This window comes from Mya arenaria, chromosome 13, assembly GCF_026914265.1.
Source record: "Mya arenaria isolate MELC-2E11 chromosome 13, ASM2691426v1".
Classification (NCBI taxonomy): Eukaryota; Metazoa; Mollusca; class Bivalvia; order Myida; family Myidae; genus Mya; species Mya arenaria.
Genome location: NC_069134.1, coordinates 50,763,097 through 50,781,303, shown reverse-complemented (window position 1 = coordinate 50,781,303; position 18,207 = coordinate 50,763,097). Strand labels below are relative to the sequence as shown.

General features: G+C 35.0%; 2 protein-coding genes across 2 annotated transcripts in view; one reads left to right on the top strand and one right to left on the bottom strand.

The window, feature by feature from the left end:
* Positions 1-18,207, top strand: part of LOC128213981 (mutS protein homolog 5-like) — a 55,175-nt gene that overhangs the window by 30,046 nt on the left and 6,922 nt on the right. The window contains exons 11-20 of the mRNA XM_052920131.1: positions 472-610; positions 1,948-2,010; positions 2,644-2,715; positions 3,600-3,656; positions 4,353-4,425; positions 5,031-5,140; positions 5,490-5,579; positions 13,273-13,318; positions 15,440-15,481; positions 17,818-17,914. Coding sequence (XP_052776091.1) covers positions 472-610; positions 1,948-2,010; positions 2,644-2,715; positions 3,600-3,656; positions 4,353-4,425; positions 5,031-5,140; positions 5,490-5,579; positions 13,273-13,318; positions 15,440-15,481; positions 17,818-17,914 — 789 coding nt within the window. The remainder of the gene's footprint in view (positions 1-471; positions 611-1,947; positions 2,011-2,643; positions 2,716-3,599; positions 3,657-4,352; positions 4,426-5,030; positions 5,141-5,489; positions 5,580-13,272; positions 13,319-15,439; positions 15,482-17,817; positions 17,915-18,207) is intronic.
* On the bottom strand, positions 6,464-10,009 carry LOC128213979 (uncharacterized). The gene is made up of 2 exons (XM_052920129.1): positions 9,935-10,009; positions 6,464-9,600 (listed from the first exon to the last, which is right to left on the bottom strand). Exon 2 carries the CDS (start codon positions 9,595-9,597, stop codon positions 7,447-7,449), a length of 2,151 nt encoding a protein of 716 aa, XP_052776089.1. The 5' UTR covers positions 9,598-9,600; positions 9,935-10,009; the 3' UTR covers positions 6,464-7,446.

Here is an 18,207-nt window from a genome sequence, read left to right as displayed (position 1 = left end):
TCAGGAGATTTGAAAATGAGCAAATGAATACAGCAGTATGACCTTAAAATCAATATTACTCCAAATAATTGTGTCCAAATCTTTTTTATGTGAATACATTTTTTATAGATAATTAAATTATCTAATAAATGGTGTCAATGATGAAATATTAAATTATTTTATTTCATCTGTGAATGCATTTCCAAGATTGAATTGTAACATTTCTTTGAAATGTCATAATTGCATTAAATCAAAGAGTAATAAAATGCTGGGATCGATCTAAATTTGATTACCCCTATCATAAAAAAGACCCATCTGGATTAAAAAGCCGACAATTGATGTTCTTGTGTATAATACACAGAAATATGTCAGGAATATCCGGTGTCATCCAGCTGAGAGATCCAGTCAAATTTATGTCAGGTGCAAAACAAGTATGATATTTAGATATATGTACTTTGGCTTTTGAAAAATTATAAGTGTCCCATGTTATAGGACATGGTTCCAGAGACCGTTGAAGAATGCAGAGAAGATAAATTCTCGTCAGACGGCGATTGCGTATCTCAACAATCCCCAACATGTGGAGCTTGTTCTGTCACTGGAGGACGCTGTTAAAAACATGAAAAACATATCGGTAGGCCATTCTTATAGGTTAAAATGTTGTTCAAGACATTTGGAAAATTTACTTTCATTCAACTTTAAAACACAATATTCCAGTGCTTAGTGATGAATTTTGAGATCTAATAAAGGTTTTATCTAAGAATTTAATTGAGATGAATATTTTTTTTTGCTAGCTTTGTTGTGTTTGAACTTTTTATCAGTTCATTTGTGTTTGTTGTACATTATGTTTTCATATTATATGCATGTAGACCTGAAGTTATGGCATTTCCATGTTTGATCATGAGAGTAATGAATGCACCAGTAAATTGTAACCACGGCCCCCTCAGGTTCAGGGGTATACTGGGGATAGCCGGGGAAATGGGCCGTGTTTTTACCTTCCAGGTGGCCCTGCAAAGCCGGGTGAACGTGGTAGTTTTGTCTTAGCGCCCAAAATAGCGGGGAATGGGCCTTACCTAGGGTCTCTGGGGTGAGGGGGCATTTGGCGGGGATTTGACCAGCAGTTTGTCCCGCAGGGTTGGGATTTTACTAGGGCTTGGCTGGACCAAAAGTCAAAGTCCCCGCTATTTCCCGGACCTTGGGGGCAATGGTTACAATTGACTAGTGCATTAGACTTTGTCCTTAAACGTACGTCACTGGTGAAGTGTACACCTTATGATTCTATAAAAGAAAGAGTAATCTAACACATGTTGGCTGTAGTTCCATATAGGTTGGATATTTTCAGAAAATTCTGACTGGGATGCTGACATTGCAGTTTGTATATATATTAAGAAAGTTCTGGCCAGGATGCTGACATTGCAGTATGTATATATATTAAGAAAGTTCTGGCCAGGATGCTGACATTGCAGTATGTATATATATTAAGAAAGTTCTGGCCAGGATGCTGACATTGCAGTATGTACATATCAGAAAATACTGACCAGGATACTGACATCACAATTTGTATATTTAGAAAATTCTGACTAGAGCGCTAACATTGCAGTTTGAATATTTTCAGAAAATTCCGTCCATGATGCATCGTGGGCAATCACAGTTCAGTACTTAATTCTGTTAAACATCATAAAAACCGTGGGACATGATTGACTGAAAGAACTTGCATTTATCAATTAATTTTTCTTCCATAGCCCCATAGAACAGTGGCCTTTGTGGCTGAGTGGTTTTGACTGTTGTCAAAATTATTGTACAGAAAAGGTGGACCCATATCAATTTAGGCTGTCTTTAGAATATTGTAGCATCTGGTTCCTTGGGTAACCAATGAAACTGCCTCATTAATTATTCATGACTACGAAATTTTCCTTGCCAAATTGCCCACTGTATGAAGCATAGTGTAATTGTGTATTTGTATATTTTCAGAAAATTCTGGCCAGGATGCTGACATCCCAGGCTTCCATTGGGGACTGGCAGGCTCTCTACAAGGTTTGTAAAAGGAGATGCTTGTGCATATTTACATGTACATCTGTGTATATTGAAAAGCTATCCTTTTCATATCCTATATGTATATATGTTTTTCTCTCCATTTATGGAGGATGAAAAAAAACCTGACAATATAGGTGGAGCGAATTGATTCTTTAACTCACCTGCAGATATGTATAAAACTAACTCTTTTGTATGATTAAAGATAGCTAACAATTGTTTGATTGGTCAATAATTATTAAAAAAAATTGTATTTACCAATCAAATCATGTGTGCATGCAAACGTGCCTAAAGATAGCCTTAAGTCACCTGCTGACAACAAATTAAAGCTTAATATAATTGGCTGCAGAATGTTATTGTAGATATAATTGTGTATGGCGATGTCATATGCTAGATAAAACATAAGTCAATCAAATCTTCCCTCTGCACCCAACCCATTCATTATCAATTTGATAAGCCATCACTCAGGATATTTGAAAATGTATTTCAGAAAACAAGTAGGCTAGTAGCATTTCAGTCCCATAAAGATTGTTTAGAATTGATATTAGTGGTATTGATATTATATCATGTTGCATGTTTGCAAATATGAGAAAAAACGATTGAGGTCTACAGGAATTTTAATGATTTTGCTTTCAGACTGTCTACAATGCTACATGTCTCAAAGAAATTTGCAAGATGCAGTCACAGTCTGTGGACATATTCAGGAAGGTAAAAAATGTCCCAACATAGCATTTTAAAGCAGCACACAAAGTCAAATACACTTTGCCTAAACTGACCAATTAAGCTCATTGTTGGGGGGACATCATTATGTTTTTCATGCAATTTGGTCTCCTCGCCCTCTCACTGTTAGTATACCAGAAATTCACGGCTTCGGCAGGATCAAACTAAGACTATTGACTTTAATGTCTTGTAGCCTGGCAAAGCACCTGTAATCTCAAACTACCAGACTACTGTTCGTGTCAAACGCTGCCTGAAATGGAATGTGTCACAGAATGGCACCAAAAAATGTTTTTTTCTGTAACAAATCTCAGGACAATTATCTAATAGAATGTGTTACGCTTTGATATCATAATTGTAAAAAAAGTACCAAAATGTAAAAAAAATTTGTGTCGGAGACCGTGTTCGAACCCGCGTTGCCAAAATTGAAGTCCAGCGTTTTACTCACTAAGCTACAAAGGCTTATTCTAATCGGGTGACATAATTAAGCTATACACCTACCTCGGTAATATCACGTGATAACTTCGACTAGCCAATCACGCATAAGGAATGAATTCTACCTGGTAGACATACCCAGTAATCTTTTTTAATGGAAAAATACAAAATAACTGCTAAACTTAAATAAATTGTAAACTATGTGGTTTCAATGCATTGTACACATCGATGCCAAGTTTATTTCAGTTTTTGACAATTTTCTCTTTTTTTCGCTTTTTTATCATACGTGAGACAGCCCCTTTAAATAAACATTTACGTGCGATACATGAAAGTGTGATGCCTGATAGATGTATTGGTAACATTGGAAACTTTATTTCAAGAAAAGGTTAAATTAAACTATTAAAAATTGTGCTTATCAGTTAAATGCTTCATATTTTCAGATAACTGAAACTTTCAGTGATGACTTACACAGAATTACCAACTTCATCAACAAGATTGTAAGTACATGTTGTGCAATGGTGATATTAGTTCTTCTACTTTATTATAATGAAAAACTAAGTAATATAAATCATATGTTAAGGGAACTTTGTCTTCAGATTCCTTCTGCATACATGTATCTGTAATGTAATAATAACTATGATAATAACTATTTTTATCTGTCCAAAAAATAAAACACCAGGTTTGATTTTGTTAACTGATCAAATAGCTGTTTATATGGTCAAACTAGTATTAAGATTATATCATCTCAACATAACTAGGTGGAAATATTGTGTCAATCGGTGTCTTGATAACTGTGATGTCTGCATCTTTATTTGCTGCATCTTCATTCATATTTGAACATATTAGCTCAGAGAATTTTAGAGAATTGATGATTGTAAAGATTGCAACTAACGTTGTTGGTTGGTTGGTTAAATGATTGTGTGGTAGGCTGGTTACTGGAGTGAATTACCATCTATTGATGGCAACACCGTTGAATAAGATGGTCCTAAGGTTTGATCCCATATCAGACCTTCGTCGATGATTCAAGAATGATTCTTACTCTCATGTTTATACATGGAACTGATTGTAATGTATATGTTAATTGCTATAAAAAGTTAATCAAAGATTATGTAACTTGTTCATCAGTGTGCTGAAAACCATTCTTTTACTATCATAAGTCTTGACAATTTTGCATGAATCATTTGTGTTTTCAGGTAGACTTCCAGGAGTGTTCTATACAGGGCAGATTTGTGGTGAAGTCAGGTGTGGACGAACAGCTAGACCAGAGTTTGTACAACTTACCTTATAATTGTAGGCCGTACTTCATAGTATATATATGACAGCCCACTAATTATACAACCAGGGAGCTACAGCATTGTCAATGTTCTTGCTCAATGGGTGTTCTGTTTAATATAAATTCTTCCAAGAAAGTTGAACTTAATTTTGTCTCCTTCAGCTAATTTCTAATGAAAGTAAAACAGTGGATCTGTAATGCCTTGGTGTTGGTGGTACAGTGGTTAAATAACTTTATCACCCTATATAGGAATCACGCACCTCGTCATGTCCATGTGTCTGCCCGTTCTTCCATCCTATTTGTGTCCGGTCAATATCTTTGTCATACAAGGTCAGAATTTAAAATTATTTGGCAGAAGTGAACATCATAGTATGAGGATGTGTGTTGCACATGATCCATGTCCCTACCTTCAAGGTGAAGGTCAATATATGTGAACAGTTTGAGAGAACAGGAGATGGCATCTGAATGTGGAGCTTAAATTTAGTAGTATACTCTTGAACAATTCTCTACTAAAAGATTCATCTTAAGGTACACATTTTATAACTAAGTCAGTAATAGTAAGGTAAATTCATTAACAATTTGTATGACTGCTTTTCAGAGAAGCGAGTATTTAGCGAACTGCCAGAGGTGATGACCAAAGTAGCTCTGGATGAACTGAACAAGTTGGAGGACTACGTAACCGAGTGCTCAGTACTCTATATGCCCCAGGTAAGTCGTAGGTGCTCTAAATTCAGATTGTCTGTTTTTGTTTGCAGAATCTTAAACCTTGACAATAATTGAAAAAAAGTGAAATATATAAATTTACATGGATGGAACTTAGCACACATGTTACACTTGACATTATACATGTATGCATTTGAAACTAGGTCCATATATGTCAAAACTGTTGGGTTATGGGCCCTTGATCAACTAAAAAAGGTATTTACAAGGTATGTAAATACCTATTGAGTACTTTTCTTTGTTTTACTGACAAAAATCTTTGTATTATTCTAGCATGATAAGCCTTCAATTCTTTGTACAAAATTCACCAAGTTATATGTGTTAGGAATTGTTTCAGATTGGATACCTGTTAGCCATTCCTGAGTCCGCCATCACTGATCCTTACAGGGCAGAGAAGGACTATGAAATAGAAGAACTCAAGTTTGTGGTGAGTGTGAAACAGTTATAGGCTTTCAGCTGTAACAATAATTATTATCCTCTGCTTGAGCGATTTCGGTAGAATGATATTTTCTATCCATCCATCTCAAAATCTTGTGCTGCATATATCTCTTAAAGTGATGAAACTTTATAGGAATGCTAAGCAGAGTTTAAAGCTGTGCACCGGTAATCAACAGGTGAATGTCATGGTTTTGGTGACCTTGAGTAGAAAATAAAATGGGGTGTGACAGTGACCTTGAACACAATAGCCTTGTCCAATTGATCACCTGGTACCTAAGGTTCTCAAACTTGATAGGGAGGTTGGCCATGACTTGCAGATGACCCCTCTAATGTATTGATTTTGAGGTCAGCATAAAAAGCTTGTCTGATCGATAAAACGAGAATGCTTCGACCCACGGTCCTCAAACTTGGTGCTAAGAATATTTATTGCATCAATTGAAAATCCCATTATCTTAATTTCACAACTAACTGCTCTCAGGAGCATGCATAAATCTTGTACTGGAAACATTACCTCATCAACTCCTATTACAACATTTAGTAATGGTTGATAACTATACCTACTATCTGATGAAAAATTACTAATTGGTTGCCATAATGGCTACCGGGCATCTGTCCGAAAAGTCCCAAAACTGAGGTCATTTGTCGCATGTGACTGCGACAGCTGTTGTTGGTAACTAATTATGGATGGCGCAGCAACCAGGACTAAATATCTTAGGTTTCTTATCCAAATTGTAAAAAATATAATTTTGATAAAATAAATATACATAACTGATAATAAATGTTTATTTTGGTTAAGGATGGCAATATTTTTTCCTGAGTGAACTCGAAAAGTTGGTGTTTGAAACATTTTGTTTTTATTTCACTGATAAAACTCGATTAAACAATGTACAGCATAGAAGAAGATTATTTACTCCATCTTTTATTAGCTCGACTATTGAAAGAATATGGAGACCTATACTACTCATCCAAGCGTCAGCGTTGGCGTTGGTGTCACACCTTGGTTAAGGTTTTGCGTGCAAGCACACATAGGTTAATATCTCAGCAATTACTTGAGGTATTGCATTGAGACTTGATACAATGGTACTTAACCATCCAACCTACTTAATTAACGAAGTTAGATAACTGTAGTTTGCATTTAATGCAAATAATTGCCCTTTATTATTCGACTTAGAAATTCTGGTTAAGGTTTTGTGTGCAAGCACACATTATTTTAATATCAAAGCAACTACTTGATGTATTGCATTGAGACTCGATACAATGGTACTCAACTATCCAACCTTCTTAATTAACCATGTAAGATAACTCTAGTTTTATTTAATGCAAATAATTGCCCTTTATTATTCGACACAGAAATTCTGGTTAAGGTTTTGCGTGTAAGCACACATAGGTTAATTTCTCAGCAACTACTCGATGTATTGCATTGAGACTTTATAGAATGGTATTCAACCACTCAGTGTAATTGAATAACCAAGATATATAACTGTATTTTGCAATACATTTTCCATGTAACCACATTTATGTTAATATCTCAGCACATCATGAATTGCATTAAAATCTAATCTAACAGTGATCCATGCATGTTTCGCCAAAACTTTTCACTGAAAAGCGATGGTATAGTCGAGCGCACTGTCTCTGTGACAGCTCTTGTTTAGTGTTTTTCTGCAAGCAACAAATTTTTACCATGGTTCGGTGAAATTAAGCACAGTTTTTGTCTTCAGTAAGGAGCCTGTTTTCGTCCTGTTTTTCATCATAGTACAACACCATTTATGAAGCACTGAACTGTCAAGTTGGAATAATGATCGTCTTGTCCAGAAATGTGCACCAAACTATAAAAGATTACTATGATCTCAGCCATTTTAGTGTTGATTCATGATCCTAAGTACATGCCAGTTGGCTGCATTGTTTCTAGGGTAAAGCTGCAGTGACTTGGTGTAGCAGAACCAGGCCTGGTCCAGCTCGTTCTCCAGTTCATAACAGTGTCCCAGCATGTTCCAGGCTGTGTCTTTATGACCACCGTGATGTCTTGAAGATATGTAGAAATAAAGGTTGTTCAGTGCCCGCAATTTTCTTTCAGGTTGGTTTAGTTGTGTGTGTGTTAGGTACTGTAGGTAGTGGAGAAATGGGACATTGTCAATCACAATCTTGTCCATCCATTTGTAATCAAATGCTGGATGTCTCTGTTGCCGGTCCTCATCTCTTACTGTTCTGAACATTTCATACATTAGATGTCGTGGAACACAATGGATATCATGTTTAGTGAAAATAACATGTAAGGCTGTATACTTCCGTAGCATATCCTTGAATGGTGTGTTTACAGTCTTTTCCCTGAACTCATAGTCTTGTGGTGTTCCCTGTCTTCCACTACAGGCACAACATTGCCACACTGCAGGCCCCAGCAGTCCCTCACAGAAGGTCAGGCAGTTTGCTGCTGCCTCATACTGCCCACTGCAGTACAACATGGAGGCAAACTTCAGTCTGCTGGACAGCAGATCCGAGTCAAAGGACAGTTGGTACAGGTGGAGAATGTTGTGTGTGATGGGTTGACCTTGGTAGATACACCTGGAAGCTTGGATGGAGGCAAGGGCTCCACACACTGATGGTATGCACAAGGAAGCTGCCTCTTGTTCTATTTCAGTTCCATTGTTCTTTAAAAAATTCAATGTCTCAAAATGTTCTATCAAAGATTGATATAAGTTGTTCTTGTCATTGATAAGTAAAACTTTATGTCCATTGATTACCTGTATTGCCCACCATTGGTACAATCCATACATTTGGACTTGATTGAGTGTGCACCTTGTATAAACCCCAATATTTTGGGGTGAAATAACAGATGACATTCTCCTCCCCAGATTATCCATTTCAATTGTATATAGGCACTGGAAATGGCTGTAAATGATTTCTGTTATCATGGTATGCAGTTTGTACTGTTCATGTTTGAACAGCTTTCCAGTGAACAGATTCACCCCTGAGATGGTGTAGTGTGGACACAACCTGATCTTCAGCCATCTGAGAAGTGTGGTCAGGCAGTAGATCACACACTGTACAAGGTTGTCTTCACTCCAAATGTTTGGTGGATATGTCTCTATTGTAAACAGAATTGCAGTCTTTATGTGAAATGTGCTGAAACGATCATCAACAACCTGCTTTATTATTGATTTTCTAAGCATTTTCAGAAATACATACACCTTATGCTGTATTATATTCATATCAAATACAAGAAGTCTCTCCATGATTGAAGTTGAAAACCTCCACTCCCGCTTATAAAGAGGATAGTACATGTTTTCTATAGGAACATGTAATGTTGTGGATTGGCACTTGACCGGTCTAGAAGGATCCTCAGTGTATCCTTGTGGAACCAGGAACACGCCAGTCTGCCTTGCCGTGGCCAGTGTGTCAGGTCTGGGCCAGTGACCAGGGCGTGGCCTACAGAACAGGAACTTGCACTCTTCAGGAAGGCTGGTACAGTGAAATGCAATTATATAATCAATCATTTCATCCCAGCTTCTTGACGGACCATGTTGGACCACCTCTCCAGACTCACTGTTTAGTCTCCAGACTTCTTGAAGCTCAATTTGAGTGTTGGTTTTCAGCACTCTGCCCTCACTATCCACCATGTCACTAGTGATCACCTCTGTCACTGGTAATGGGAGGTCAGGTCTCACATACTGAAGCCAGCAATGTTGGGGCGGAGATTGTTCATTCTTTACCACAAGAAGATTCACCATTCCCTGGATCCATTCACTCCAGTCAAGTATTACTGGCCAGTCATTTTTACATATCAATGTGTCTATATCTGACTTCATCCCTAGTGTGGTGGTCCCCTCTGTCTGGCTACCAAAGGTATACTCAGTGATGTTGTAACCATGAAACTCATTTCTGATCCTATCTAGTGTCTCCTTCATCAGCCATGTTCTCCTCCTCCTGGTGCGTATGTACCTGTTGACCCCAATGTGCTCCAACACCCGGGACAGACGCAGGGACAGCTGCTGCATACTCCCTCTGTCCATGGTCTGAAAAAAACAAACAACATAATTCAAATATTTTATTTTTGAATATGATTTGTAATGTGTTTGAGTTTGTTCACAAGATCAAAAACTTAATTTTCTACAATTCTGATTATTCTCTTGGGTTATGACTCACAGAGTAAGATGTATTTAACCAAATCAAACATGAAGAGATACCTTTCAGTTGATATATTATTTTCAAGAGATGACAAGGTGATTTTAAAATGAAAAGTAGACTTTTTTGAAGCAGATATACTATAATAGTAGAAATTTGAGCAATTCAAAATCATTGAAATTTATTTTAAACATAAATTAACCATCAAATGTCACTAAGACCAACCTTTAAAATGTTCTATCAAATTTGAGGATTACTAAAACAGTTTTTCCCAATCCTATGCCTGATAGAATATTGACATAATGGAATTCTAAGTCTATAAATAGAAACAGGTCAGGTTGTCAAGTTTTATCACATTGAGTAATGCTGCACTGAATATCAAAGTGATACTCTATTTTAAATCAGAACATACATAACAAACATACATCATTACCAACTTATAACAAAGTTCTTACTAAACAATGCCTTTAAAGTAAATATTAATTAATAATTACAAGATTTAAACATTTATTTAATAGCTGAAAATGCACAGATATCAAATGACTTGTGAGTCCTAAAATATTTACAGTGATAAACTATTGGCTTATAAGGTGGAAATACCTTGTAGTCGCACCTTTCTTTAAAATTAAACACGATATCTTTCATAAGAACCATATCTTTCACAAGAATCGTTGTTGTCTGTATTGATTCATCTTTTTGGGTAAATTAAAACAACTGCATTAATTGTGCTACATCTTGTTTGTGAGTAAGAGTGCATCTTTAACAAAGCACACCTGTCAAATTATTTCAAACACAGTTGATGCATAAATAAAATGCTGACATAAATTGATTTAACAATGATCTACATTGATGGATAGTATTGTATAATTTGAAACAGATTCTGTGAATGAAGCAATGATTTTTTGAATTTGCAAGTAAACCTTTTAATTTAATCTATAGATATTGATATATTAATACCATAGTAATTTCAACCGAAATCCTTGATTCTTGTATTCGAATTCCTGACATTTGTAAGTTTAAGTGGTTGTGCATTGTTTAATTTGAAATTCCCAATTTTCTGTTTTATTTGTTCCTTCCAGATTAAGTTATATGATAAAGTTATTGTAAACAATTGCAAGAAAACAGGTGTGTAACATGATATGTTGTCATTTCATCGGGGATTTCGGTCATCAGATAAAGCACACCAATATTCATTCTTAATACTTGTTAAAATGTCATAAATGAATAACAGGTTTTCAATGAAAACCGGTACCGTAACATCCCCTGCGAAACCAAAGGTTTCAGAAGAGTAATATACTGTTTTGGCATTTTCTGTTTGTCTGTGTGCGTCCACCACATTTTTCTGTCTGGAGCCATATCTTGGTAGGAATTGTCAGATAATGTTCAAACTTGGTCTGAACGTTTCCTTTGATGAGAATTTAATCATTTGTGAAAGTAGGTCACATGGGGTCAAAAACTAGGTCACTATGTCAAACTTTAGAAACAATCTTAAAACATAGTAGACTCATTATATTTGGTCCAATATTCAAGATCTTAATCAGAACATTTTCCTTGATTTAATCAATGACCATTTTGAAACAGCTAAGGTCACATGAGGTCAGAAACTAGGTCACTAGGTCAAATATTTCGTAAATCATGTCTGTAATCAAATATTTGTATTGTTTGGTCAGACTTTGTTCAAACTGTGGTCAGAATGTTTTCCTTGATGTTATTTTGGTAAACTTTTAACATGGGTCAAATGGGGTCAAAAACTTGGTCAGAAGGTCAAATATTTGGAAGAAACAGAGGCAATATTTGTCTCCATGATATCATGGCTTTATTTGAAACTAGGTCACATTGGGTTTAAAACTAGGTCACTTGGTCAAATCTAAGTAAACTAAAGGAACTCTTAAGAGGCTATATTTTTGCAATATTTTCAGTCCAGTCTTCATGAAACTTAATCAGAACATTTGCCTTGATAAAATATTTTAGTTTGAACTCGGTAACCTGTGTTAAAAACTAGGTTAAAAGGTCAAATATTAATGCTACACTGTATTCAGTATTCTTCTATTTCAAACATTTGCAAACAAACTCAAACCTCAAATCCAACATTCAAAAGAGTCCATCACTCTGTAGCCCTATCCCATGTTTCGGTTTGAATATTTCACCAACATTTATATGCCATCTACTTGCACAATCTGAAGGGGGTGATCAATTTAACACATTTGCTTATAGGAATGAGGCTGTCTTTGGCTGGCAGCCAAATCAGACGGTGGGAATAAAACATAAATGGTTCATTAGCTTGACTATTGAAGGAATAAGGCTCTAATACTCGTCCCAGCTCGGCATCTGTCAGAACATTGGCGTGTGTAGGTGTCGGTGTCCTGTTAAGGTTTAAGGGCAAGCTTGCATTTTCAATTATAACTCCAATACCTTTCATTCATTTCATTTAATACTTTACACAGTTTTTCAGAACCATCACACAATGAGATTTCATACAGTAACTCAATATTATTCCTCTTACAAATTATGGACCATGAATCAACTAGTTTTATGGCACATTGTGTCAAAATGTGTCAGGTTAAAGTTTAAGGCCAAGTAGGGATTTTTACTTACTTATTTCTTACTTATAACTTCTATACTCTTAAAGTATCTTTATTCAATTGACTTAATACTTTAAGACATGACATCCATTTTGCAATTTGGTTACAGAACACCATTTTATCCTAAATACTAATTATGGCCCACATTTGCATAGTCTACCAAATTTAAAGGTTCTTGCAAATTGCTCCCTCTGTCAGATATGCAAATATTTTGGACTCATATCACATCCTGTAACGGCTCAAACTATACCCCAGTGGGCCCCCCACTATTTTGGATATAGGAATCACATTTTCCCGTCTGTCTGCACATCAGTCCGTCTGTCTGTCCTGTGGCATCCGGAAGTTTAATTTTCTCCAAAAAGTCCATATGTTGTATATGTATTTACTGCAATCTTTAATCCATATTGACTTGATTGAGGAGTAGTGCAAAAACCCTTTATTTTGTGAGTGATATACAAGTTATTACACTTTTACTTTTTTGATACCCATTTTTTTACTTTTTTCATAACTCCTTTAATTTGCGCATTTTGTGATCAAACTTTATACACAGATTGTCTTCAGAAGCAGTGGAGTGCAAATGAGTATTTTCAAGATTCTGATTTTTAAACTTTTGGTACTTTTATATATATATATTTTTTTGTCGGACCTTTTAAAACTTCATACACCAATAAATCATTATCATGCCGCCATAATATTGTTGGCAGTTTATAAGCATTCATAGCAAAAAGAGAGTTACATTGTACCTTTGTCAGTTTGCCTATTCATCCCTCGTTTTATTTTCCTACACCTTTTAATTAAGCATAACTGCATTTCAGCATGTACCATGTTTCAAATTTTACTTGTGAATTATTTAGTCAGTTTCTTTGTTTTGGAATTGTTTGATTTAATTTTTTTACATGAAGGTTGTATAATAGTTAAAGATGAACTCTTAAACCCATACAATTCAGCTGTTTGTTCATATCCCATTAACATATCCTCTAGTTTGCCTCGAACAATGTGCTGAACTACAGAAGTGCAGGAACCAGGGGTATTGAACCTATTGCTGTTAATTGCATGCCTTGAAGTGACTATTTTACAGTTCATTCATTGTTACCTCTTCTGTTGTTCATAACAATTTAGTCAAGGTATTGTCATAGTTTTTGTGTCATTCTTGTCGTTATCAAGTGCTTTGCCATCAGCTTCGATATCATAGTGCAAAAACTTTGCCCTTGCCCAAATCATAAACACCATTCATGTCATTCATTTAAGGATTATAATTCGACATGTTGCACTTTATTGGGGGTTGGTATGCAATGGGGCTGTTCAAAATGGGTGGAATCCAAAAATAGTTCCTTATTTATATGTTTATTTTCTATATTTTCAAGGTCAAGTATATTATAAATACGTATTATAACTGCATTTAAACTAGAAAAATACAACGTGAGTAATGAAAAATTAACAAAAATAAGAAAACAACAAAAATATTGCCACCTACAAAGTTCTCATTATATCTCGCGATACTAGCGTTTGTTAAGTCACGATCAAGTTTTCAAATTGGAGAGAAATTCCAGTCTATTTACTTGTTGAGCGTTATTTTGAAGAATCAGTTGGTGTATGAATCATGTTGGAATACGGTGTTGGACAAATCAGCAAGTGCATTGTCATTTCTTTGGAAGTAATCATTCAATGAGGATGGAACGTCTATGTGAAAATGACAGTGGCGGTGGGTGGGGTAACTTGAACTTTCGCGGAAGAAAAGCCAACTAGAGGATGCGAAAAGACTTTGTGTTGAACTGGGCTCTTTCTTATGGACGTTGCTGGGTGCACTACAATATGTTACTGTTTCATTTCCTGGATTTCATGTTTTGTCAGATGCTTTATTTTTACCAAATGTCAATTCCAAATTCCTCAATAAGTCTTCATCATTGGTAATTTAATATTTCTTCAACTGTTCCATCCATCATGAAATCATCTACATTAAAATCAATCATATTATCGTTGCTTATTTTATTTTAACTGCTTTACTGCAGATTACAGTTTTGCATGTTGCAAATAATTTTACTACGATTTCATTGAAAAAAATAGTTCCGTAGTAAATATGCCCCGCCCATTAGTATTATTGCGCCCAATGACAGGACAGAAGTATCGAACAAAGGCACGCGATATCGATGGAAATGCCATTGCACTTTAAACAGAAATAATGTGAAACTGATAAACAACTACCATCGTTAAGGAATGAAGTGTTAATGTAAATATTTAAGGAATGAATTGCGGTGTTGATGTCATTATCGGGGTATGAATGCAATTGGGCATCGGGCAGGTCTAAGTGTGTGGAGGACTCCACGCATACTTTGACCTGAGCCCAATTGCGTTCATATCCCCGATAATGACATCAACCCAGCAATTCATCCTTATATTTACACCAATAATTCATTATTTTATTCAAGAAACGTTAAAAAAATACTTCATTTCATTTCAGATTACCTTTCAGTATTCCTTTCTTACCCATTCTGTAAATAGGACGACTCGCCTGTTACCAGAAACATTTTTTTTAAATGACGTCACAATAACGCGGGAAAAGATCAACCACTTTAAATCACTTTTAAACATAAAATTGAAACACTTTTGGCAACAAAAGGTTTAAAATTTAATAACCTAGCACTTTCTAAAATGTTGATTTATATTTTACGGGACCTGCTGACACAATACAAACAATAACAAGATCAATAGTTTTCATGTATATTGTTATGCGATGAATAAATGCGATCCGAACATATCCGAAGATGCTGCATTCATCGATTGATAAACGCAATTGCCGAAAGGCAGTTCATTTAAGGAATGGAAGTTGAGGTGTAAATATATGGAACTTGGTGAACATGTTGACAGAAAAGATAAGAACAAGAAAAGCACTCCCATAACTCTGGCTGTTAGTATTGTTGATTATGCCCCCTTTTCAGTTGAAGTATTACAGGTGAGTCTTGTCATTTACCCGGCAGCACTTTTGTTCAGCATTGTCAGTTTGTAGATGTATGCCATGACCAATGAAGAAACATATAAATTAAAAAAAATCGCACAATATGTGTTTCCATAATGAAGCTCTTGTTTAAAGCTTTATATGATATAATTGTTAAGCACTTAATGTAAAAACAATCTTAATCTCATATTGTAGAACTGGATTCGTTGCTTGGAGATACTAGATGTGACATAACAGGTGAGATTATTCAGTTGCATTTACAATAGTTTTACTTGTTATCATCTTTTTAGTTTGGGGTGTTGGGCTGATAATGATTCATCTTTGTCTTCGTATAAGGTCCATTTGGTTAGCAGTATACATGCTATAGGCGTAAAAATTTTCTTGTTTATCTCACATGATGTCACTTAAGGTTCTTCTTCTTTATCTAAAATGTCACTTAAGGTCCTTCTTTCTATCAATTGTCACTAAAGGCTCTTCTGCATTAAGGTATGTTACTAAAGGATCTGTTTTTATCGTATATGCCACTTATTTTTCCTTATCTAATGTCACTAAAGGTTTTTTTTCTTTTTCTGATGTCATTTAAGGTCCTTTTTCTTTATCTTATGACACTTAAGGTTATTGATATCCTTTTCCTTATCTTATGTCCCTAAAGGTTCTTTTTCTTTATCTTATGTCACTAAAGGTTCTTCTTCTTTATATTATGTAACTTAAGGTTCTTCTTTATCTTATGTCACTTAAGGTTCTTCTTCTTTTATCTTTTGTCACTTAAGGTTTTTCTTTATCTTGTGTCACTTAAGGTTCTTCTTCTTTATCTAATGTCACTTAAGGTTCTTCTTCTTTATCTTATGTCACTTAATGTTCTTCTTCTTTATCTTATGTCACTTAAGGTTCTTCTTCTTTATATTGTGTCACTTAAGGTTATTTTTCTTTATATTGTGTCACTTAAGGTTATTTTTCTTTATCTTATGTCACTTAAGGTTCTTCTTCTTCTTTATCTAATGTTACTTAAGGGTTTTTTATTTTATGTCACTGAAGGTTATTCTTCTTTGTCTTATGTCAGTTAGGGTTCTTCTCCTTCTTTATCTTATGTCACTTAAGGTCCTTCTTCTTCTTCTTCTTCTTCTTCTTCTTCTTCTTCTTCTTTTTTATTTTATGTCACTTAAGGTTCTTCTTCTTTATCTAAACATGTCACTTTAGGTCTGTTTTTATTCTATGTCACTTAAGATACTTCTTCTTTATCTAAACATGTCACTTTAGGTCCTTCTTCTTTATTCTATGTCACTAAAGGTTCTTCTTCTCTATCTAAACATGTCACTTTAGTTCTTTTTTTCTTTTTTCTATGTCACGTAAGGTTCTTCATCTTTTTCTGATGGCACTTTAGGTCCTTCTTCTTTATTTTATGTCAGTTAAGGTTCTTCTTCATCTTCTTCTGCTTCTTCTACTGCAACTTAAGGTTCTTCTTCTTTATCTAAACATGTCACTTTAGGTCCTTCTTCTTTATCCTATGTCACTTAAGGTTCTTCATCTCCATCTAAACATGTCTTCTTTTCATTATCTGATTTCACTTCAGGTTCGTCTCCTTTATATTATCCTAATTTTTAACTAATAATACTTAAGGTTCTTCTTTATCTAAAGTTACTTAAGATTTTCATTCTTTATCTTATGTCACTTAAGGTTTGTCTTGTTTTTCTAATGTCCTTTAAGGTTCTTCTCATATCTATAATGCCACTTATGCCACTTAAGGTTTTATTAATATCTGAAGTCACTTAAGGTTCTTCTTTTTTATTCTATGTATCTTATGGGTTTACTTCTTTATCTAATTTAACTAAAGGGTTGTCTTCATTATCTTACGTAACTCTTTTCATTTTCTCCCTTATCATATGTCACTTAGTGGTTTACTCTTTTATCTTATGTGACTTAGAGGTTTTCTCCATTATCCTATAAGACTTAGAGGTTTTCTCCTTTATCCTATAAGACTTAGAGGTTTTCTCCTTTATTCTATGTGACTTTGAGGTTTTCTCCTTTATCTTTTGTCACTTGAGGGTTTTCTTCTTTATCTTATGTGACTTAGTGGTTTTCTCCTTTATCTTATGTGACTTAAAGGTTTTCACCTTTATCCTATGTGCCTTAGAGGTTTTCTGCTTTATCTTTTGGTACTTAAGGGTTTTCTCCCTTATCCTTATCACTTAGTCATTTTCTCCTTTATCCAAGTATGTCACTTAGTGGTTTTCTCCTTTATCTTATGTCACTTAGTTGTTTTCTTCTTTATCTTATGTGACTTAAGAGGTTTTCTCCTTTATCTTATGTCACTTAGTTGTGTTTTCTTCTTTATCTTATGTGACTTAGAGGTTTTCTCCTATATCTTTTGTCACTTAGTGGTTTTCTCCTTTATCTTATGTCATTTAAGGTTTTTATTTATCTTTATCGAATGTCTCTTAGAGCTTTTTCAATTCCACCCCAGGACATGTAAGTGTAACAAAAACACAATTCATTTGCCAAGCAGTGTGAAGGGAGAATGTTTTTCCTCCATTGATACCACTGATTGTTGGTGACTAGCTGTCATTTGTTTACAGACATGGAGACTGCCATTATGCACAAACTACAGAACATTGTGTTGGAACACTCCAATGTTCTACTAAGTGTTCTAGACCTGGCCGCTGAACTGGACTGGTAAACTGATTCAATAATAAGGTTTTCAGAAATCATTGGTCTCTTATAGAAAAACTATACATTTAAGATGAACCTATACTTCAATACAAGTACAATTTACGGTATTTGACTTTTAACTCTGTGAGGTATGACAGTAGAAAGCCTTGCTGATTGGCCCAAGATTTCTTTCTCATTTACCACAGGTATCCAACAAATTTATACCAGCTTATAACAGTAATGTTAACTATTGTATGTCTTTTTCATGGGTTACAATTGATAACCATTTCTGTTCTCTTGCTGAAAAAATTTTGATT